The sequence below is a fragment of the Engraulis encrasicolus genome, chromosome 4, assembly GCF_034702125.1.
Source record: "Engraulis encrasicolus isolate BLACKSEA-1 chromosome 4, IST_EnEncr_1.0, whole genome shotgun sequence".
NCBI classification, from domain to species: Eukaryota; Metazoa; Chordata; class Actinopteri; order Clupeiformes; family Engraulidae; genus Engraulis; species Engraulis encrasicolus.
In genome coordinates this window covers 40,295,305-40,314,647 of record NC_085860.1, presented here as the reverse complement: position 1 = coordinate 40,314,647, position 19,343 = coordinate 40,295,305, and the positions used below count along the sequence as shown (strand labels likewise).

General features: G+C 45.6%; 1 protein-coding gene across 4 annotated transcripts in view; it reads left to right on the top strand.

Annotated features, from left to right (window-relative positions):
* Nucleotides 1–19,343, top strand: part of akap13 (A-kinase anchoring protein 13) — a 151,406-nt gene that overhangs the window by 31,863 nt on the left and 100,200 nt on the right. For all 4 annotated transcript variants that reach the window (XM_063197419.1, XM_063197420.1, XM_063197417.1 and 1 more), the window contains exons 2-4: nt 4,784–4,827; nt 14,717–14,870; nt 18,361–18,789. In XM_063197419.1, coding sequence (XP_063053489.1) covers nt 4,795–4,827; nt 14,717–14,870; nt 18,361–18,789 — 616 coding nt within the window. In that variant the 5' untranslated portion in view covers nt 4,784–4,794. The remainder of the gene's footprint in view (nt 1–4,783; nt 4,828–14,716; nt 14,871–18,360; nt 18,790–19,343) is intronic.

Here is a 19,343-nt window from a genome sequence, read left to right as displayed (position 1 = left end):
GCAGCAACCCAGCGCCCCACCGCCATGCCACGGCACGGCACGGACCTAGTGCTTTATTAAGAAATCGATCGCATTCAGTACTCAAAAGAATTTTCACTGCTATATTACCATGAATGTTTTCTTTCATACCACACAGGCGCAGCCAAATGCTGATGTTTATACCGTAACTTTACCGTGGTGATGTTTACCTTTCCAATGCGGTTATGTTGCAGGACACAACAAAGAAGTTGCCTTTACGCAACCAGATGATAACGCCTGGGGAATCTGGCCCTGGAAATGCAAATGCAGGAATGTCTGGATGTACTCTGGCTTTTGTGTTACAGTTGGTGGACAGGCATGTGCTCGCCTCTCTCTATGCCTTGCATCTTTTAGTGAGCGAGTTGGCTCGGTCTGAAAGGAGAGCATTCAGATGTGCATTTGTGCATATGTATGTGATACCCATCTGCGTTGGGGTGTGTGCGTTCTTGCATGCATGCATGTGTGTGTGGGTTTGTGTGAGAGAGAGATGGAGGGAGAGAGAGAGTGATGGAGAGAGAGAGAGGGAGGATATTTGTAGCATATGTGTGATGTCGAATAAGGGGGGCTTGATGAATGAAGCACCTCCAGCCAAAATGCCTGTTTGGGGCTCTCAGTTTGGTACTTGGAATAAGCTTCAGGCTTCCTGTTGTGTAGAAAACTCTTAGAGCATTGTAGGGGGGGTGTGTGTGTGTCCGCGTGCGTGCGTGTGCGTGTGCATGATTCTGCCTGTGCACATGTTTAAATCTTACTGTTTTGGCTCTGAGGGAGGACTTCCTCTGTGTGTGTGTGTGTGTGTGTGTGTGTGTGTGTGTGTGCGTGTGTGTGTGTGTGTGTGTGTGTGTGTGTGTGTGTGTGTGTGTGTGTGTGTGTGTGTGTGTGTGTGTGTGTGTGTGTGTGTGTGTGTGTGTGTGTGTGTGTGTGTGTGTGTGTGTGTGCGTGTGTGTGCGCCTGCGTGCTCACACGCCCCTGTGCCTTAGTTTAGCTGACAGTTTGGTTTTGAGTGGACATCCTGTGTTGTGTCTGGGTCCATGCAGCTTCCACAACAGTAGTACAGTCCGTGCTAATGGACATTTCCTCTTCACACAATAGACTGTAAACCCATCTATGTAATGGGCTAAGCTGAGGAAGTGTGTGGTTAGCACTGTAGGCTATGCTACTACTCTATGTGATTTACGTGAAGATTAGCATGTCACCAGAAGCCACCATGAAATTAGCTGAAATCTGTAATGAATAATCTCTTAGAGCATGGGTAGGGTCATTGAGATAAATATTTTCGAACCAAATGTTTGCGTTCCTTTTGAATATTCTGTTTGTCCCTGAGAAGATTTTGGTTCACACTGCCTAACAAACCGTAGTCCACAGTTTGAATAGCTTCCCTATAGGTTTAAGTTACACCTGAAAGTTGCAACTTTTTTGCTTAATTATGTGTTTTTCATGCTGTTACTAATTTGGTGCATTGTCGTTACCAGCATCTGTGTGTTTGCGTAGCAAAGTGAAGTGCTTGCTTTCTGTTTAAAGTTGCAGTTGGCATCCCCATGTGGTTAAGAGCTTTCTGTCTTGTGTTTTTTGAGTCCATGGGTTCGGGGTGGGGGTGGTTTGGGGGGGGGAGCAAATGGGTCAGTTGTCTGTGGCCCAGGGATAGAGGGGGGCCATCATTTGGACCTCATTATATTGAATGCATTGACAGGAGAAGGTCCTTTTTGATTATTTTGTCCTGGTCCCAGTCAAACCTGTTGGCGGCCCTGCATGGGTTAAACAGCCGTAACTCTGTAACGGTGGAGAGCATGTGGTAAGAGCTCAGGGCCCAGCTGCTGGGAGCCTCAGAGCTCTGGTGTCCCTGCTGGTCTCTCTGCAGGTCAGACGGCAACACAGATGGCCCTGGGACTCATTAGTATTGCTCACTGGACGCTCAACACTTCATACTGGTCCTGTTGCTTTGTTTTTTTTCTCTCATTTTTTTCATTTACAACTTACTATTATATTTTTTTTTTTTCGCAGAACATGATTACAAATGTTGTTTCTGATGTCCATGGGCCTTATCAATATTGCCCTCTGGACACTCACCACTTCACACCACTTTGCTTTGTGTTTCTTAACAGTTTTCTTTTTTTTTAAATTAGGGATCACCGTTTTGCTTGATTATTCAAGCCCTGTACCAGTATAATTTCAGCATTCAGCTACTAACCCCAACTCCGATGAAGTTGGGACGTTTGGTAAACAGTGAATAAAATCAAAATGCTATCATTTTCAAAACATTCAATCTATTCATTAGATGGAGAATAGTGAAAAGACAACATATTAAGTGTTAAAACCGAGAAAAATATTGTTTTGGGGGACATATGTACTCATTTCTAGTTTGATAAATCCAACACGTCTCAAAAGAGTTGGGACGGGGATCAGTGAAATTTAGTAAACATCCAAATAAGATAAAACAACAAAGAAGAACATTTCAAAATGAATTGTACTGACGGACAATATAGGTGTCCAGGTATAAGATCATCACAGAGAGGCTGAGTCACTCAGAATTAAAGATGCAAAGGGAATAATTACCATAGTTATTACATACATTTTTGAATTCCCTATGATTTACCACGATTGAGTGTATATAAGACATATTTTTGTTAATAAAATCATTGTATAGGTTCATGACATCATGAAATATATATTGGCTGTAGACTCACTCTAATTCCTGGAGTGCTAGAGCTATTGAAAATTTACCATATTAAGAATGCTTAATGCATGAAAATGATACAGGGGTGTAACATTCTCCTAAGCACCTGAGCTCACTTGAAATAGACCCAGAAGACATGGGAAACTGTCCTTTGCTTACAGAAGTCAGCAGAAGTTGTAGAAGTCCATTCTTTTTGACAATAATAGAGCATTGCACATCCTGTGCTACAGTAAAAATGGACCATCCAACTTGTGTTAGTGCTAGCTTCAAAAGTCAGCCTCCATGATGGCATGCGGGTGCAGTAGTGCATTGGTTAAGATGTTCTCACTCATCTGTAGAGTTAAATACAGTGCTGAATGGTATAAATGGGTTTTAAACAGCATGAAAAGCCACTCATGCATTATATTTTGAAGGGAGATCTTCGATTACTGCCACATAATAAGGTCAAATTGCATTCTCTACTATGTTTTAACAGTTTGGCTCCATCATAAGGACCAGCAGGTGATAAAATGGTGGGTTTTTGGTCAAGACCTGTCACACTGTAAGCACTACAGAAAGGAAAACATTGCAAAACATGACAAGGAATACACCCACCATTTAAGCAGGTGAAATCATGTCCAAGATAGGAATTAACACTGTTTTTTATATAAAATCATCTCATCGGTTAATGTATTTAACTGTTAAGTGTTGTCTTTTGTTTTGTTTTTAGTCTTCCTCGACATTTGCTGCCATTTATTGTCCCCGTCCCAACTCTTTTGAGACGTGTTGGATTTATCAAATTAGAAATGAGTACATATGTCCCCCAAAACAATATTTTTTCTCAGTTTTAACACTTAATATGTTGTCTTTTCACTATTCTCCATCTAATGAATAGATTGAATGTTTTGAAAATGATAGCTTTTTGATTTTATTCACTGTTTACCAAACGTCCCAACTTCATCGGAGTTGGGGTTTGTAATCATCATTGTGTACTGTATGTTAACTTCATGTGCCATGTTCCATACACAACTCTCTGTATTCTCTGTACTCTGTATTGACTGTGTCTGCCAGGTAGTGGGAGCCAGTTCTGCCTTCTCAGGCTATACTAGCTACCGTGCTAGAGGGAAGTGCTATAAGGGCTTAGCAAAAGGAGCCGTGTTGTTTTCACTGTCGGGCTGCTTTGTTTGGATGTCCGCGCTAAGCTGATTGCCCTTGTAGTATTCGGCAGTTGGACTCCTCGGTTTATCTGTGGTTCAGTGGCCCGGGCCAACCGTGTTTGACTGCTCTGCGGCTGCTGACTCGGCAGTGGGTGGCGGGGTGGGTGGGAGATGGGGAGACTGGATTGGCCAGGCAGGCTACAGTGCCGTCTCTGGCCAGTACAGGAGCAGAGAGCGACGGTACACCTATAATGGGCCTCCATGGGATCCCCATGGTTAAATGTAGGAGGACAGTGTGCTTTTGTGTGTGTGTTTTGAAAGAGAATGTGACTAAGTCTGTAACGATGCACTCAAATCACTTTGATTTTTGAAATTGATTTGATTTTATGACGTTTTTTAACATACGGTTCGATACACCCCACGGTTTTTGTAAATGTATCTTTTTGCTGATCGTTTATAGGTAGATTTGGTTACAAGAGTCTACTAATAATCTTTTAAAAGTTAAATAATAATAATGATATTGATATGAAGCTTGGAAGCACTATCACATCATATCATGTGGTTGTTTTCTGGATCAAAGGGTAACAGGACTTAAAAAGTGCCTTCTTGCATCACGATACAGTAATGTGACTCTGTGTATCGTGATTTCTTGGTTCGATACAATATCTTACATTCAGTATTGTACATTGTTTTCAAATACTATGAGGAAAAAACTAAAGCTGTAACCATGTGCAGGGCCCAAAAAATTTAAACTGTACTGAACCATGAGCACACTGTACTTCGATCCCTACTCACTTGTATGCGTGTGTTTGTGTATGTGTGTGTTCATTTTTTGTGTGTGTGTGTTCCTTTGAATGAATATACTTAAGCTGGTGAACAACAACAGTTGTTTGAAGTTTTTGCCATTCTTCATGTCATATAATCATAATTTTTTTCTCTATTTTTTTATCTTTCGTAGGGTCTTGTGTCATGAAACTGAGTCCACAGCAAGCTCCATTATATGTAAGTATTCCATTTTATGTCACTGTCTACTACATAATCACCAGTAGTGTTCAGATGTACTAACCTGTACACAGTAGGGGGTGGAGTACTTGGAACACAGGCCTGTCAGAGTTCATTTATGAACGCACGCACGTACACACACACACACACACACACTATATTGAATGTCACTGAATGCCTTTTTCATTATGAAACATACTTGTATTGGTTTCATGACCTGCTTTCCTAGTGTGTTGACATGAGATCACACATACAGTATACAGTCATGACATACTTTCCATACTCACTGCATGAACTTTAGAAAGGAGTTTCATCCATTGTCTCTGCCTGGTTCCTACTTTCATAAACTGAAAAAGTGTATGTTCCCCGAATGTGTCAGTGAGTGGAGAGAATTCCTGTTCTAATTTTCCATGGGAGCTCTTCAGCTGGCACAGTCGGCCCTGAAAACATGTGTAGCCGTGAGGGTGTGACCTCCTTTTTAGCTCCACGGGCTGAGTGAGTGCTTCTCTGGGAGCCATAATTTGAAGCTGCACAATACTTTTTGGGGTTGCACTAAAATAGATTACACACTTCGATGAACGAAAACAAAGTCTTTTGTCATCATGCACTGCACACAGTCACTAGCATCACGTTTGCAATATGTTGTCAAACTGGCATACTATTTATACAGACAAAAGCTACTTAGCATGGTTATTAACTACATAAAGGCTACTTTGCATGGTTATGAACTACAAAAAGGGAAAACTTGCACAAGCATAAATAGAGCAGTTTAGGACCAAAGCTTTAAACAAACAAAAACAAAACGGTTATTATTTAGGCCTGCATTTACAGCTTTTGTCCACTAGGGGCAGGCTCTCCTTGTTCTCTGCAAGGCTCTCCAAATTCAGGTTTCTTTTCCTGTGTAACTCAAATAACATTATGCATTATGAAGGACTTCATTAAATGAAGTCTTTTTTTCTGGTTAAGTATGTACTTTTAGTCAATACAGTAGATGTTGAGGTGTACCTCTGTCTACTGCAGTTTGCATAGGCGGAGCAAGATACTTTGTGCTCATGTTTACGTGTCCTATTTACATGTCTGTGTACGTGTCTGCTTGTGTGTATGTGGGTTGTGTGGTATATGTGTGTGTGTGTGTGTGTGTGTGTGTGTGTGTGTGTGTGTGTGTGTGTGTGTGTGCACTGTGCTCATGCGTGTGTTCGTGTGTGTTTGTGGAAACAGCTGCGTGTTCTACAGTACCTCTGCAGCTGCAGTTGACAATCGCTCCTTCCTGTGCACAACAGACGTTGCTAAGCAACCCCAGATACATTTGTAGCTGTGAAACTAAATTGGAGATGTGGCAGACGTCAAGTTGCCTCAGCCAGACAGACGTCTACTGTAGGGTCAGAGGATTGGTCGTCTTGCACGTTTCTTTTGTGTAACTGTCAACCCACAGAGCTTAGTAACCTCTAATGTTGTGTGTAGTTTTGACTGTTACTGATTATTTTCGTTAGAGGACTAATTTAAATAGAATTTGCAATGTGTTACCCGTCATGGTGACATGAACGTCCTGGGTTAGTTCTTGGCTGGTTTAAAGGGACAGTTTGGTCAATTTCAACATGCAGTTGTATTGCTCACGCTACCCTTGACTTGTCAGTACCTGGTGATGCCACATTTTTCGGCTCAGCCCTTTCCGAGATATGAGCAATTCTAATGGGGGCAGCGTTTGTTTACATTTTTAAAAAATGAAACATAGGCCAACTCCAAATATTTTCCCAAAAGGTACTGCTGTCGGCTGAAGAAGAAGAAAAAAAAAATCTCAGGCACTGACAAGTCCAGGGTAGTGTGAGCATTACAACTGCATGTTGAAATTGACCAAACTGTCCCTTTAAAGCAATGCTAAGAAGATCTCATCACTTGCCATACAGGCTAAGTGGGGAATAGTCATCCATGGAGAATAACAGAGAGACTCTCCACTCCCCCAAAAACATTCTGCACTGCAACCATAGCCATAGGAAGGTGGCAAGGCTAATTCTGGATTGTCATTCACCTCCAGTACCAGTCGGCAAACCAATGTAACAATTTCAGAAATACTATTTTTAAGCTTCACATTTGACCTGTGAAGTAGTGATTTGTCACCGCTCATCTGATTAGAGGGTGCAGGATTCAGTTGACGTTTAAAGGAGACAATCCGCGATTCCGCACACTTCAGGTCTTTTTTTGTGTAAAGCTTGACTTGTGAGCTTTTGGTTCTTAGACCTTCATCTGGCTGCCTAAGTGTCACATTTAAATTCTACAGTATTAAAGTGATACTGTCCCATTTTTGGAAATAAGATTATTTTATACCTCTCCTTGTAGTATCCTTGTAGTCTGATGATGACCAACCAGTTAGTGCGAAATTCTACTCTTCATTCTAACCCTCATCTACTCTTTATTGAACCAACACCGCAAAGTTCACGTGTGCTAAGTATTGCTTTAGTTCAGTGGTTTTCAAATTGGGGGCTGGGGACCCCTGGGGGGCTGCAAAGGGTGCTAGGGGGGCCGTGGCAGGTTGGCAGGAAAAGTATAGCACAATTTTTTATTTCAACTAGAATGATAAAAATGAAAATACTTAAAGTGGGCTTGCCATTTGGACCAAAGCATACATGTTTTTTTGTCTATAAAACGGTGTTGTGAGGAGGGAGCTAATTTTTTGACCGACAGCGGTTTCCAACAATCAGAGGTTGAGTTTTGTGCAGCCAGGGTTGCGCAGCCAGGGGAAAGCAAAAATTGAGAACCCATGTATAGCAGTTGTAGTAAAAGTAACATAATCTAATTTAGCTAATGGACACTGAAGAGTAACTGTCAGAACCCTTAATTGGCAACACCTGTTCTGGTTGACTCACTAGGCCCAGCAGCTAACTAATTAGTCCTCACAGCAAGCCGTGGTTGCCATTGAGTATTCTACAGCAGAGTTCTATTCAAAAAATTGAATTACTCTTCATCGTTCCATGCCTCCCTTAATTAGGCATGCCTGTTCTGGTTCTGGGTACTGACAGTTAATGTTGTGCAGTAAAAAGTACACCAAAATAAACCAAAATAACTTCGACAATATTCCCATTAGTGAAGAACTGCATTATAATAATCTATTGCATCTCTGAATATTACTTCTATTGTTGTCAAGTTATTATTTTATATATTCCAGTGGGGCCAGACACACACTTCACAAAAACTCAGCAAGGGGCGATAAACACTGCAGGAATGAAATGTCTTTGCAATCACACTGATACCCCAACCACAGATGGTGCAAAGATTTGCTCTTCTAGCAGACTCCCTTACCCAACTGCAACATATTCTCATTAGCAATGTATATGCGCCCGGTCTTACTTAGACACGTATAGAATCTTCAGTTGGAATGTGTTGCTTTATGCGCAGTTGACCACGGCTATCAACCAATCAGAATCGAGAACCGGACCCGCACAGTGTTAGAAACCTAAATGTCTCAGCCTCTGCAGCACATACAAGCATGAAATGAGTTGCATTTTAAAACTAGGACTCTCGTTTTGCCTTAGAATGTGTTCATTCAGCTCTGACTTACCCACACTTTTAATAAGATGGCTCAAATCTCAAGAACCTGAATGCAGCATATATGTGTCTCCAGGACACAATGGGTTAAAGTCAATCGTGATTCAGGCTGCTGAGTGAGGTTCACCTCTCAGTGAGGGTTCTCCGACAGTTCAGGTATGTACGCCTGTCTGCTGAACAGCTGTGGACAGTATTGGAGGTCATTGGGTTGTCTCTTTAGCAGAAGCCAGGTTCACATCAGGATCGCAGGTGCGTGTGTGCGTGCGTGCCGGCCGTGAGCGTGCATGTGTGTGAGTGTGCGTGCACGTATGTGAGTCAGTGTCTCTTCTCTATCAACCTTCCTACCTTGCTTGGCAATATCTTTACACAAACCTCAGCAGTGCAGATTTATTGTAGAGCCAAAGGCTTTTGTTGGATGAAGTACTTGTGCCCCCTAAATGTAAACACACTTGCATGCACACACACGCTCTCTCATAGACAGACACATACACATTCTCTCTCACACACACACACTGAGTGATTCAGTCAAGCACACACACACACACACACACACACACACACACACACACACACACACACACACACACACACACACACACACACACACACACACACACACACACACACACACACACACACACACACAGTGTGTCTCTCTCTCTCTCTCTCTCTCTCTCTCTCTCTCTCTCTCTCTCTCTCTCTCTCTCTCTCTCTCTCTCTCTCTCTCTCTCTCTCACACTCACACTCACACTCACACTCACACTCACACTCACACTCACCCGCTTAATAAGACAGATTTATGTTGCTTGTTCAGAAATAAACAGTCTCCTGTGTCGTAATGTATAATTGCATTAAGTATAGTGCAGTCGTGAAAGGCAGCTGCATGTGCTTTTTGAAGTGACCTAGCATTAGCCAAGAACAGAGGCCCAGCATGGGTGGTCTGCAGCAATCTCTCTCTCTCTCTCTCTCTCTCTCTCTCTCTCTCTCTCTCTCTCTCTCTCTCTCTCTCTCTCTCTCTCTCTCTCTCTCTCTCTCTCTCTCTCTCTCTCTCTCTCTCTCTCTCTCTCTCTCTATTTCTTTCTGTCGCTCTCTTTTGCTCTCTCGTTCTTGCACTCTCTTGAACTGTTTTGCACTCTCTCTCTCTCTCTCTCTCTCTCTCTCTCTCTCTCTCTCTCTCTCTGTGTGTGTTTTGTTTATTTTCTCGCCTGTGGCACCCACCCTTCCCCATCCTCCAAACCCCGCCTCCCCTTGTTCCTCCTGCCCCACAACAAGCGCCTGTGTCGGGCTGGGCAGACTGCTCCTGCTGTTTCTGGAAGAATCTCTGAGTCTAAAATGGCTTCTGTGTCCTCAAGCGTAGGACTCCCGAACTCATCCCCCCTCTCGTCCCTCCTTGCATGCTTGTCTGTCTTCCTGTATCTCTTTAAAATTGCTTCTGTCTGTGAGATCCCCCTTCTCCTGCTGGTCTGCCTGTCTGTCCGCCTGTCTAAAATTGCACTCTGTGTCCTCCTGAGTCCCCGGGGTCCCGACCCCCTCCTGTCTGTTTGTCTGTCTGTCTGTCTGTTAGTCTGTCTGTCTGTCTGTTAGTCTGTCTAGGTCCACCGAGCAGGACAGAAGCAGCCAGTGTTGTTTGGTGGTCTTGGGTTGCAGTGGGGTCAGGGTCATGTGATCTTCTGATAATGCATGCAGGGAGCCTGGGCTTCAGGAGTGGCCTTGTTTGGCCGGCCCGTAGCACGCGTGCGTACGTCTGCAGCTGGAGTTTTGTAGTGGTTGCACTCGGCATGTGACCTTTGGAGGCCTCGGTCTGCTCCCCTCTCCCATACAAAAGCTGCTTTCAGGGCTGTTCTTGACAGGAGTGTCTGGGGCTCGCGTGCATGGCACCACAGCACAGCACAGCACAGCACAGCGTCTCGCTTCTCTGCGAGTCAACCTACACACACGTGCACATAGACACTCATATGACACACATGCGCACGTGTACCCACACACACACACACACACACACACACACACACACACACACACACACACACACACACACACACACACACACACACACACACACACACACACACACACACACACGTCTCAAGGTCAGATTAGACTTCTGCAACTGCGCTCGTCAAAAGCCGTGTGGGAGTGGCCACGAACCAACTTTGTATTCATGCATCTGCGAGATCTGCGAGGTCTGTGGTCTCGTCGCGAGCCACATTTGAAATTGTGCGATTACCTTCACTACATAAAGGCAGTCATGGGTGAGCGGTTAGGGCGTCAGACTTGCATCCCAGAGGTTGCCGGTTCGACTCCCGACCCGCCAGGTTGGTGGGGGGAGTAATCAACCAGTGCTCTCCCCCATCCTCCTCCATGACTGAGATACCCTGAGCATGGTACCGTCCCACCGCACTGCTCCCCATGGGGCGCCACTGAGGGCTGCCCCCTTGCACGGGTGAGGCATAAATGCAATTTCGCAGTGTGCAGTGTTCACTTGTGTGCTGTGGAGTGCTGTGTCACAATGACAATGGGAGTTGGAGTTTCCCAATGGGCTTTCACGCTTTCACTACATTGAAAGCACTGCGGTCATTATTAAGCAATGTTGCTTTCTAGCCCGGTTAGCTAGGTATTTTCACACAAATTGCAAAGACAATGTACTGGTATCATTATTTGACATACCCAGTCTGTTTTCACGAGCAGAAAATGCAAGCATGTAAAGACAGTTGATTCTGCCGATGTGTGTTTACTTTCGATGGAGGAAGCTACGGTAGTAAAACCGCTGGCATTGTGCCACGAGTGTTCAACTGATGCATTGTTTGTTACTTAGCTAGCTTCGTGTATTTAATTTACACACATTTACACACAAGGCATTAATATAGTTTTTAACAGAATACAGCTCTGCTCTCGCAAACTACCGGCATTGCGCTGCCATAAGAACAAGGAAGAAGCGACACGACCAATCATAGCACCTTTTTGTCTCCGTCTTCCGCGTCCGTCCGATGGATAGTTAGATTTTTTTCGAGGCGCTCGACGACGGGCACAGAGTTTCTGTGCGGGGGCGTGGACTCGCACAGATAGAAGACGGATGGACGCAGAGGCCGATAGGCTCATAGCCTCGTATCTAAGGCCACAAGTTTTTCCTAAGGCCACCTGTTTCTCTCACACAAGTACATCAATCGTATCTACATAATCTAATCAACGCTCTGAGGGTGACGTGAAGTAGACATGCTGGCACATTTCAGTGCACATTTACAGTGCTCCGCAAATACACATGTGTGCTCTGTTGTATGGTCTCAATCCGCGGCAAGAAAGAAGCACAACAAGGAGGAGGAAAGGAGTGTGTTAAAGGGCCCCACCAGTGCAGAGCTGCAGAGAGCTGAGGAGCCGGACGAGCACAAACAAAAGACACTTCAGCACTGAATGAACTGAATGAACTGAGTGTGTGTGTGTGTGTGTCTGTGTCTGTGTCTGTGTCTGTGTGTGCGTGTGTGTGTCTGTGTGTGTCTGTGTCTGTGTGTGTCTGTGTCTGTGTCTGTGCAGACACAAGTTTGTGTGTGTGTACATATGGGTGGATACTGTGGTTGTATCCTTCCTTTTATCCCTGTGTCACCTCTCGCCACCCCTCACCGGTGGCAGCAAAGGGCAGGTGTGTGTGCTGACAGCTGAAAGACTCCACCCACCCGGCTACCTACTGTCTACCTACTGGGGCACCAAAGGCCAGTGTTGCCAGATTGGGCTGTTTCCTGCCCAATTGGGCTGCTTAGGATGGCCTGTAAAAATGGGTAAAAGGGGCATTTGGGCAGGCCATAGAAATCAATAGAATTTAGTTAAAATTGGGTGGGGTTTAGTGCTTCCAGGCGGGTTTGAGCATTTTTTTTGGGTTGGAAATCATCAGTCTCTTCTGGCAACCCTGCCAACGCTATCACTCAGTCACCATCACTCAGACCGGCACTCTGTTTACTGTAGCATAACGTGCTAACCACATATGGCTTTGCCCAGGGGCGTGGACTGGGTTGAGGTTTATTGTATTGTGCTTTATTATTGAACGCTTGTGTTTTGTACACTGCTGAATGAAGCAATTGTTATATTGTAGCCTCTGCCCTTTTGTGCTCGAGCTCATGTATTTCACCAAGTCACTATGTTTTGCCTTCTGTATGTTGTTCCTTCTCGTTGAACCCTGTTGCATGCTTGTGTAATCGTGTGACTATTAGGGCCGCTGACAGCTTTGGCCAGGCCGGGGACAAAGTCGTATGACAGGGCCCCCATACTCAATACACACAATGCAATGGGGACTCAATTCTGGGCCCCGTCTCTCTCTGGGCCAACTGACCCCTTTGTCCCCCTCTGTCAGCTTCCCTGGTGGCCATACAGCCTTGCTTGTGTGCTTGTACTGGATGGTTTGTGTGCTAGCGTGACTATAGCTGGTCTTTATAGATGAAGGATGGGGGGAAATGTTTGATTGTGCTAAATGTTGGGATGATGTCACTGTTATTGTCTAAAGCCATGGACTTTAAAACAGGCACGGCCAGGGCCACGCTATTAAGCTGCAGGTCCTGGCAGATAAAGATGTCTATATATAAAGCCCCAGGTCCTGGTTAGACAACGGACCTCTAAATAAAAGGACAGCCACTTGGCAGGCGAGGAGGTAAGCGCGCCAGCCAGCCCCATAATCTTATCTCCTCTCTCTGCCTCTCTAGGGGCAGTGCTGCAGAGGTTACATTGGTGCGTGCTGTATTGTGAATAATGGGGGATGGGGGATGGGAGGGACGGTAGTAAGTAGTGGATAAATCAGTCTATAAAATTGAACTTCCCTTCAAAAGCCAACAGGCATCGAATGCAAAATTGAGTTTGGACTGAAAATGGATATTTGACTCAATGTTTGTATAGTTACAACACCTCGCCTTGTAGAACAGTACAGTCAATATATTGGAACACGTCATAGTTCTGTGATAGCACTGGGGTGGAAGAGGAAGGCTGGTAGTATAGTTCTGTATAGATATGGATTATGGATATTGACATCACTGTACTCCAATTGATCTCAGAAAAAAATAAAGAATCTGATCTGATAGTCTTGGTGTAATAATAGTCTTTTGATGTGACCTTTGCGTGCGTGCGTGTCTGGGCGCGTACACTGTATATGAGCATCTCTGTGTGCCTGTGTATGTGAGCGCATGTGTCCAGTCAGTGTTGAATATGACCCTTATTTATGTGGGTGTCTAAATTGGCATCATGATGAGGTCTTTTGCCAAGGTTTCTCTGTTGCCAGACCCATACTGTGCACATGCACAGACACAAGAGTCATGTGGCAACAATAAACTTGTTTTCTCCCTACTCAACGGAGGCGTCACTATCGGCCAATAGAGAGATCAACACACTGAAATAAACACATTGAAAAACTGTCAAGCAGACTACTGTACCTTCTTACGAAAACTCACTTCTCCGTCACGTGACACCACACATACACACACACACACACACACACACACACACTAACTGCAGCTCCTGTAAGTAAATTAGGCGGGGTAATTACAGTTTTGTGCCCTGGTTGTTTATGTTGCCTTGCCTTGTTCTCATGGCCAGTGGGAGCCAGTTGAGTGAGATCTATATGTTGTGGTGCTGCAGGCTTCAGTAGGCCCCTACAGGTGTCCAGCCCTCAGTGTACTGTGCACTCTGGCCCTAAATAGCTGCTACTTTTGAGGGCTTGCTGATACGTGTGTGCCTGCGTGCGTGCGTGCGTGCGTGCGTGCGCGTGTAAACACTTTGGTGCACATGTTTGACGTTCTGTACTTTGTAACGTTTGGAAATTTGTGTTGGACTAATTGGCGTCAGTGGTTGGAGGTGCCAGAGTGTTAATATAGCCTTGTGATACCAGGAATCTGGTTACGTTCTGCAAACATATTCTTAACCCCCTATAAACACTTCCACTAATAGAGTCTGCCTTTGCTGATGTGTGTTTGTGTAAGACTGTGTATGTTAAACGTTTGTGTGAGTTTTTCTGTTTGTGTGCTTCCGCTTTGGGTTACAGGATGTGCATACCTCTGTGCCCGGAAATATATTATGTGCGTGCGTGCATGTGTGCGTTTAGGCATTTGTGTGCAAAAATGTTCCATCATCTTCAACACAATCAACTGGTGTTGCGTTTGTAGCATTTGTTGCGTTGTTCATTCATTTTGTGTTGTTTATTGTTGTTCTTGTGCCCTTCTGTGTGTGTGTGTGTGTGTGTGTGTGTGTGTGTGTGTGTGTGTGTGTGTGTGTGTGTGTGTGTGTGTGTGTGTGTGTGTGTGTGTGTGTGTGTGTGTGTGTGTCATCCAAGAATTTCACTAATTTGTGTTGTGCGTGTGTGTGCGTGTCTTTCCTGCAGGGTGAGTGTGTGCTGACGGTCCAGCTGTGTGATGATGAGCGCGTGGAGGAAGAGGAGGAGGTGGAGTTCTACCTGCTGTTTGCAGGCTCCACCCAGCGGCACCTGGCCAGCACCCTCCGCCTCAGCCAGCTCACGCTCCAGGCCATATGCCCAGGTGAGACCACCCCCCCCCCCAACCCCGTTACTCTTTGCATCCAGGTGAGACCCCCAACCCCGTTACTCTTTGCATCCAGGTGAGACCCCCCCCCCCCCCCAACCCCGTTACTCTTTGCATCCAGGTGAGACCCCCCCCCCCCAACCCCGTTACTCTTTGCATCCAGGTGAGACCCCCCCCCCAACCCCGTTACTCTTTGCATCCAGGTGAGACCCCCCCCCCAACCCCGTTACTCTTTGTATCCAGGTGAGACCCCCCCCAACCCTGTTACTCTTTGCATCCAGGTGAGACCCCCAACCCCGTTACCCTCCTCCACACCCAAGTGAGTCTCCTAACCTTGTTACCCGCCTCCACACCCACATGAGTCTCCTGGCTTAAGTTCAACTCCAAACTGTCGCTCAAATCCAAAATGTCCTGACCATGCCATAATTATAATACTATTTCATTTCGTATTCATGGTCTGGGAGTTGTTTGATCTCATGCAATTGCAGGAAGCATTAAGTTTGCACTCCGTTCTGTTTTGAAATGATTGGACAGCTCTCACCCAATCGCCGACAGTTACTTAACAACAACATAGCGCATGCGTTTACGTCATCATCATGAACCCCCCCCCTTCGCCAACCTGTCTCTTCACTTATTGGCTGTTTTCTGGAGAGGATTGGCTGGCCAAATCCTACCGCTCAACATCGCTCCACAGAAAACAGTTGCCAGACGTAGTACGGAGCCAAGTCTCTTGGCGGAAATCCGTAGGATGGCGTGCGAGGCAAGCTCAAATCGCCTCTAGTCACCCAAATTGCATCTGTGTCCTCTGTCACCAGCGACTCCATACAAAGCCAATTACTTTCTTCGCCGGTGTCGCTCTAGTCGCGTCTGGTGTATGTGCCATTACTCCTACTTCATATGGCCAGGGGAGAGCCCTTCTTCTTGAATATACACTCCTACCAAAGGGGCAACCTTCCGGTCAAAGTAATGAAGCCCCAGGTCCCCTCCCTCTGAGGTGGGCGTGGGCCAAAATGCGGAAATAATACTGCATTGTATGTGCTATGTTTGTGCCGGATAGTGCTGTAAAAATGTTAGTTTGTGCTATTAAGGCTTTTGATTAATTTAAATACTCAAATACTCATACTTTTAATACATTTTTCTGACCTGTGACGTCATGGCTGCAGTGTTATTTCAACATTTTGGGTCTTAGGGGGGGGGTGGGGGGCAGCTTCACGCAGGTAATACCTCAGTGTGCTATTGATCACACCCATTTCTTCACTCATCCCAATTGAACTAGTGAGTCCACCTCATTGAGCTTCCAGAAATGCTAACAATTGATTTGGTTCCCAATCTCGTTAGAATGTACAATGTTGTGAATGGTTTGCCTGTCCAGACTACTTTCAGAAAGTTAAACTTTGTTCAGCGTTAAAGGTAGTATGGGCCGACCCAGGCTAAACCCCTAGGTCTCAGGTGAGGCTCCTACGTTCTCCCTCAGGTGAACTCCAAACACTCTCACGGAATTCACAGACTGAGAGATTAACCCCCGGAACATTTCCCAAGCTCAGACTACTAGGCTACAGCTTAACCCCTTTTTCCGGATGAGTCTCTAGCAGCCTCCTGTCGGCACTCATATGTTAGATCTCATGATTTTTCCAAAAGTCAATCAATTCCAAAGTAGTTTCAGTGGTTAGCCAACTTGTACGAGTGAAAGGCACCTCTGAATTTGCAATGTTGCCCTCTACATGCATGGGCTATATTCACAAAGTTCAGAGGTGCAACCCCTATCTATTTTGCTCTCCGAGAGACACCTCTGCTTCCATCGTTTTGGGCGACTGAAGATTAAAACTACTTAGTGTGACTTTAACACCCAGATGAATCTCTTAGCCCCTTATAAACCTCCCTGAGGTGAAACCCCATACCCACTAACACCTTCATATAATCCCTAGAGCCTTCTTTCAGGTAAGGCGCTCTCTCTCTTTCTCTGATGTCAACCTTCACCCTTTCCACAGGTGAGACTTGACTTGCCCTGTCCCTGACCTGTATTCAGGTCAGACTACCACACAATCTTCAAGGTTCAACTTGAGTGTTTCCCACAGACCATTTGTTAGTCTAGTGGGTGGGGGTCGGCTGGTGTTACAGGAATGTAACTATCATCATTGTATAGATTATATTCTGTAATGACATGACATTGTATTGAAATATGACTAATTTGTGAAGCAACTTTACAAATTACATTCACAATATGTGGCAGGTGTAATCGAAATAACATGTTAAGTGTTTGGAGAAACCCTTTGGATAAATTACCACATTACTTAAAGGCCAACTTCCGATAAAACTCAGTTTTACTCACTCCTTTCGAAGATCGGACGGTCACACCAAGTTAAACTCACTTGCAAGGCTCTCATAGCGGTGCGTCAACTCTCCTGGCTGTGTTTCCCGGTGTTTCCCAATTTACATAAATAATGCAGAGAAACGAGCGAATCACGAAAGCCTTTCTGTGTTTCGTCACGTCGAAAGAAGGCGTTGCCCACAAATGTTTATATCGACCCATTTATCTAAAAACATGTCGAGTAATTTTTTTCTGCTTGTTTTCAAAACAAGCAACGTCTGGTGGCCCGAAACATAGCTTAGCTTAGCTATCAGCTGGTTGCTACTCTCAGGTACACACGCAGCACAAAGCCTCATGCATAAAGCCAGCTCACTCTGGTTGCTCCGTGCCTGTAGCAAGCCTAGGGGTCGCAGTCAAAAGAGTACAGCCCTGAATGGAGCCTGCACGCCTCCGATGGCGCCCCTATAATGCAGTACCACCCGGGGAAGTGGCGACTCTGTTTGCCATTACATTTTCTCCAAGAACTGGAGGACTGAGCCAATCAGAGACGCGTTTCTTCGAGAGCAGGAGGAGTGAGCCAATCAGAGACGCATTTCCACGAGAAACACGGAACACTCTCTCGTTTCTCTACAAGCCACCTTGCCAGCTTGCAAAAACGTCTTGAAACAAAGCAACCAGCGCGTTTTTTAAAACAGGACCAACGCGTAACACATTCAATAACATTGGGGAACACGGCAGTATTAATGAAATAACGTTGAGAGGCGATCTTTAATAGCCTGTAGGTAACACAACACACAGTAAGATTTACTCTTTGACTTGCACTTCCATTTTTACTGCAGATGAGAAACAGATGCATTCTGGCATGTGACAGCCATTGTCTAAAGATGACAATATCTGACAGTATCTAGTTGTCATTGTCTTCTATTGTCCAGGGTTACATTTCACTGTGCTTGTATGTATCTGGTCCTCATTGTTTTCTATTGGCTGTGTCTGATGGTATCTCATCTTCATTGTTAACTATTGTCCTGGTTAACTTTTTCTGTGCCAAAAAGATACAATTTCATCTTCATCTAAACAGATATTTTATCTATTCGCCTTCCCTTTCTCTCTCGTTCTCTCTCCTGCTATTGCTATTGCTTGATATTGTCTATTGCTCCCTCTCTGTATCTCGCCTCTCAGCCCACAACTCCATTGAGGTGGTCCAGGTGACCCTGTGTTCAGCTCGGCCCGGCGGCTCCGTAGACACCCTAGCGGAGGAATGCTTCCAGTTCGTCCAGGACCTGGCCTGGGACATGGCCCAGTTCCTGGTGAGCCATCATGCTGGAATCGGGCCCAGCGGTGCTGGGGATGAAGTTGGTGGAGGAGGCGATGGAGGTGGCAGCAGCAGCAGCAGTGGAGGTCAGGAGGGTGCCCTGCTGCTGGACGAGTGTCAGATCCCTCTGCAGGAGTGTGAGAAGATGGACTCCAACCTGGCCCTGGCTCTCCGCCACCTCACGCTGCCGCAGGGCTGGAGCGTGCTGGACACCAAGATGAGCGCTCAGGCTCAGGATACGCAGAAGGAGGCGTCACGGTGTATAGATGACCCACCCCGTAGCAGCACAGGCAGAGGTATGACTGTTTAGGCTACTCTTCACACACACCTTAACTTCTACGGGCAGTAATGGGTAAGCGGTTAGGGTGTCAGACTTGTAGCCCAAAGGTTGCCGGTTCGACTCCCGACCCACCAGGTTGATGGGAGGGAGTAATTAACCAGTGCTCTCCCCCATCCTCCTCCATGACTGAGGACCCTGAGCATGGTACCGTCCCACCGCACTGCTCCCTCGGGGCGCCATTGAGGGCTGCCCCCTTGCACGGGTGAGGAAAAAATGCAATTTTGTTGCATCGTGTGCAGTGTGCAGTGTTCACTTGTGTGCTGTGGAATGCTGTGCCACAATGAAAATGGGAGTTGGAGTTTCTCAATGGGGCTTTCACTTGCTTTCTATGTTACCAAAGATGTATACGAGGGTGACTGACCAAAAACAACACTACAGAAGTACCTATAATAGGCTTGCAGAGAGCTGGTCGTTTGTTACTCTATGGCCTAATTCAAGAAAAAACCTGAGCACATCAGCTAATTCTTTCTTTTTAAATTAATACAAAGCGCCTACACCATATCATATCTA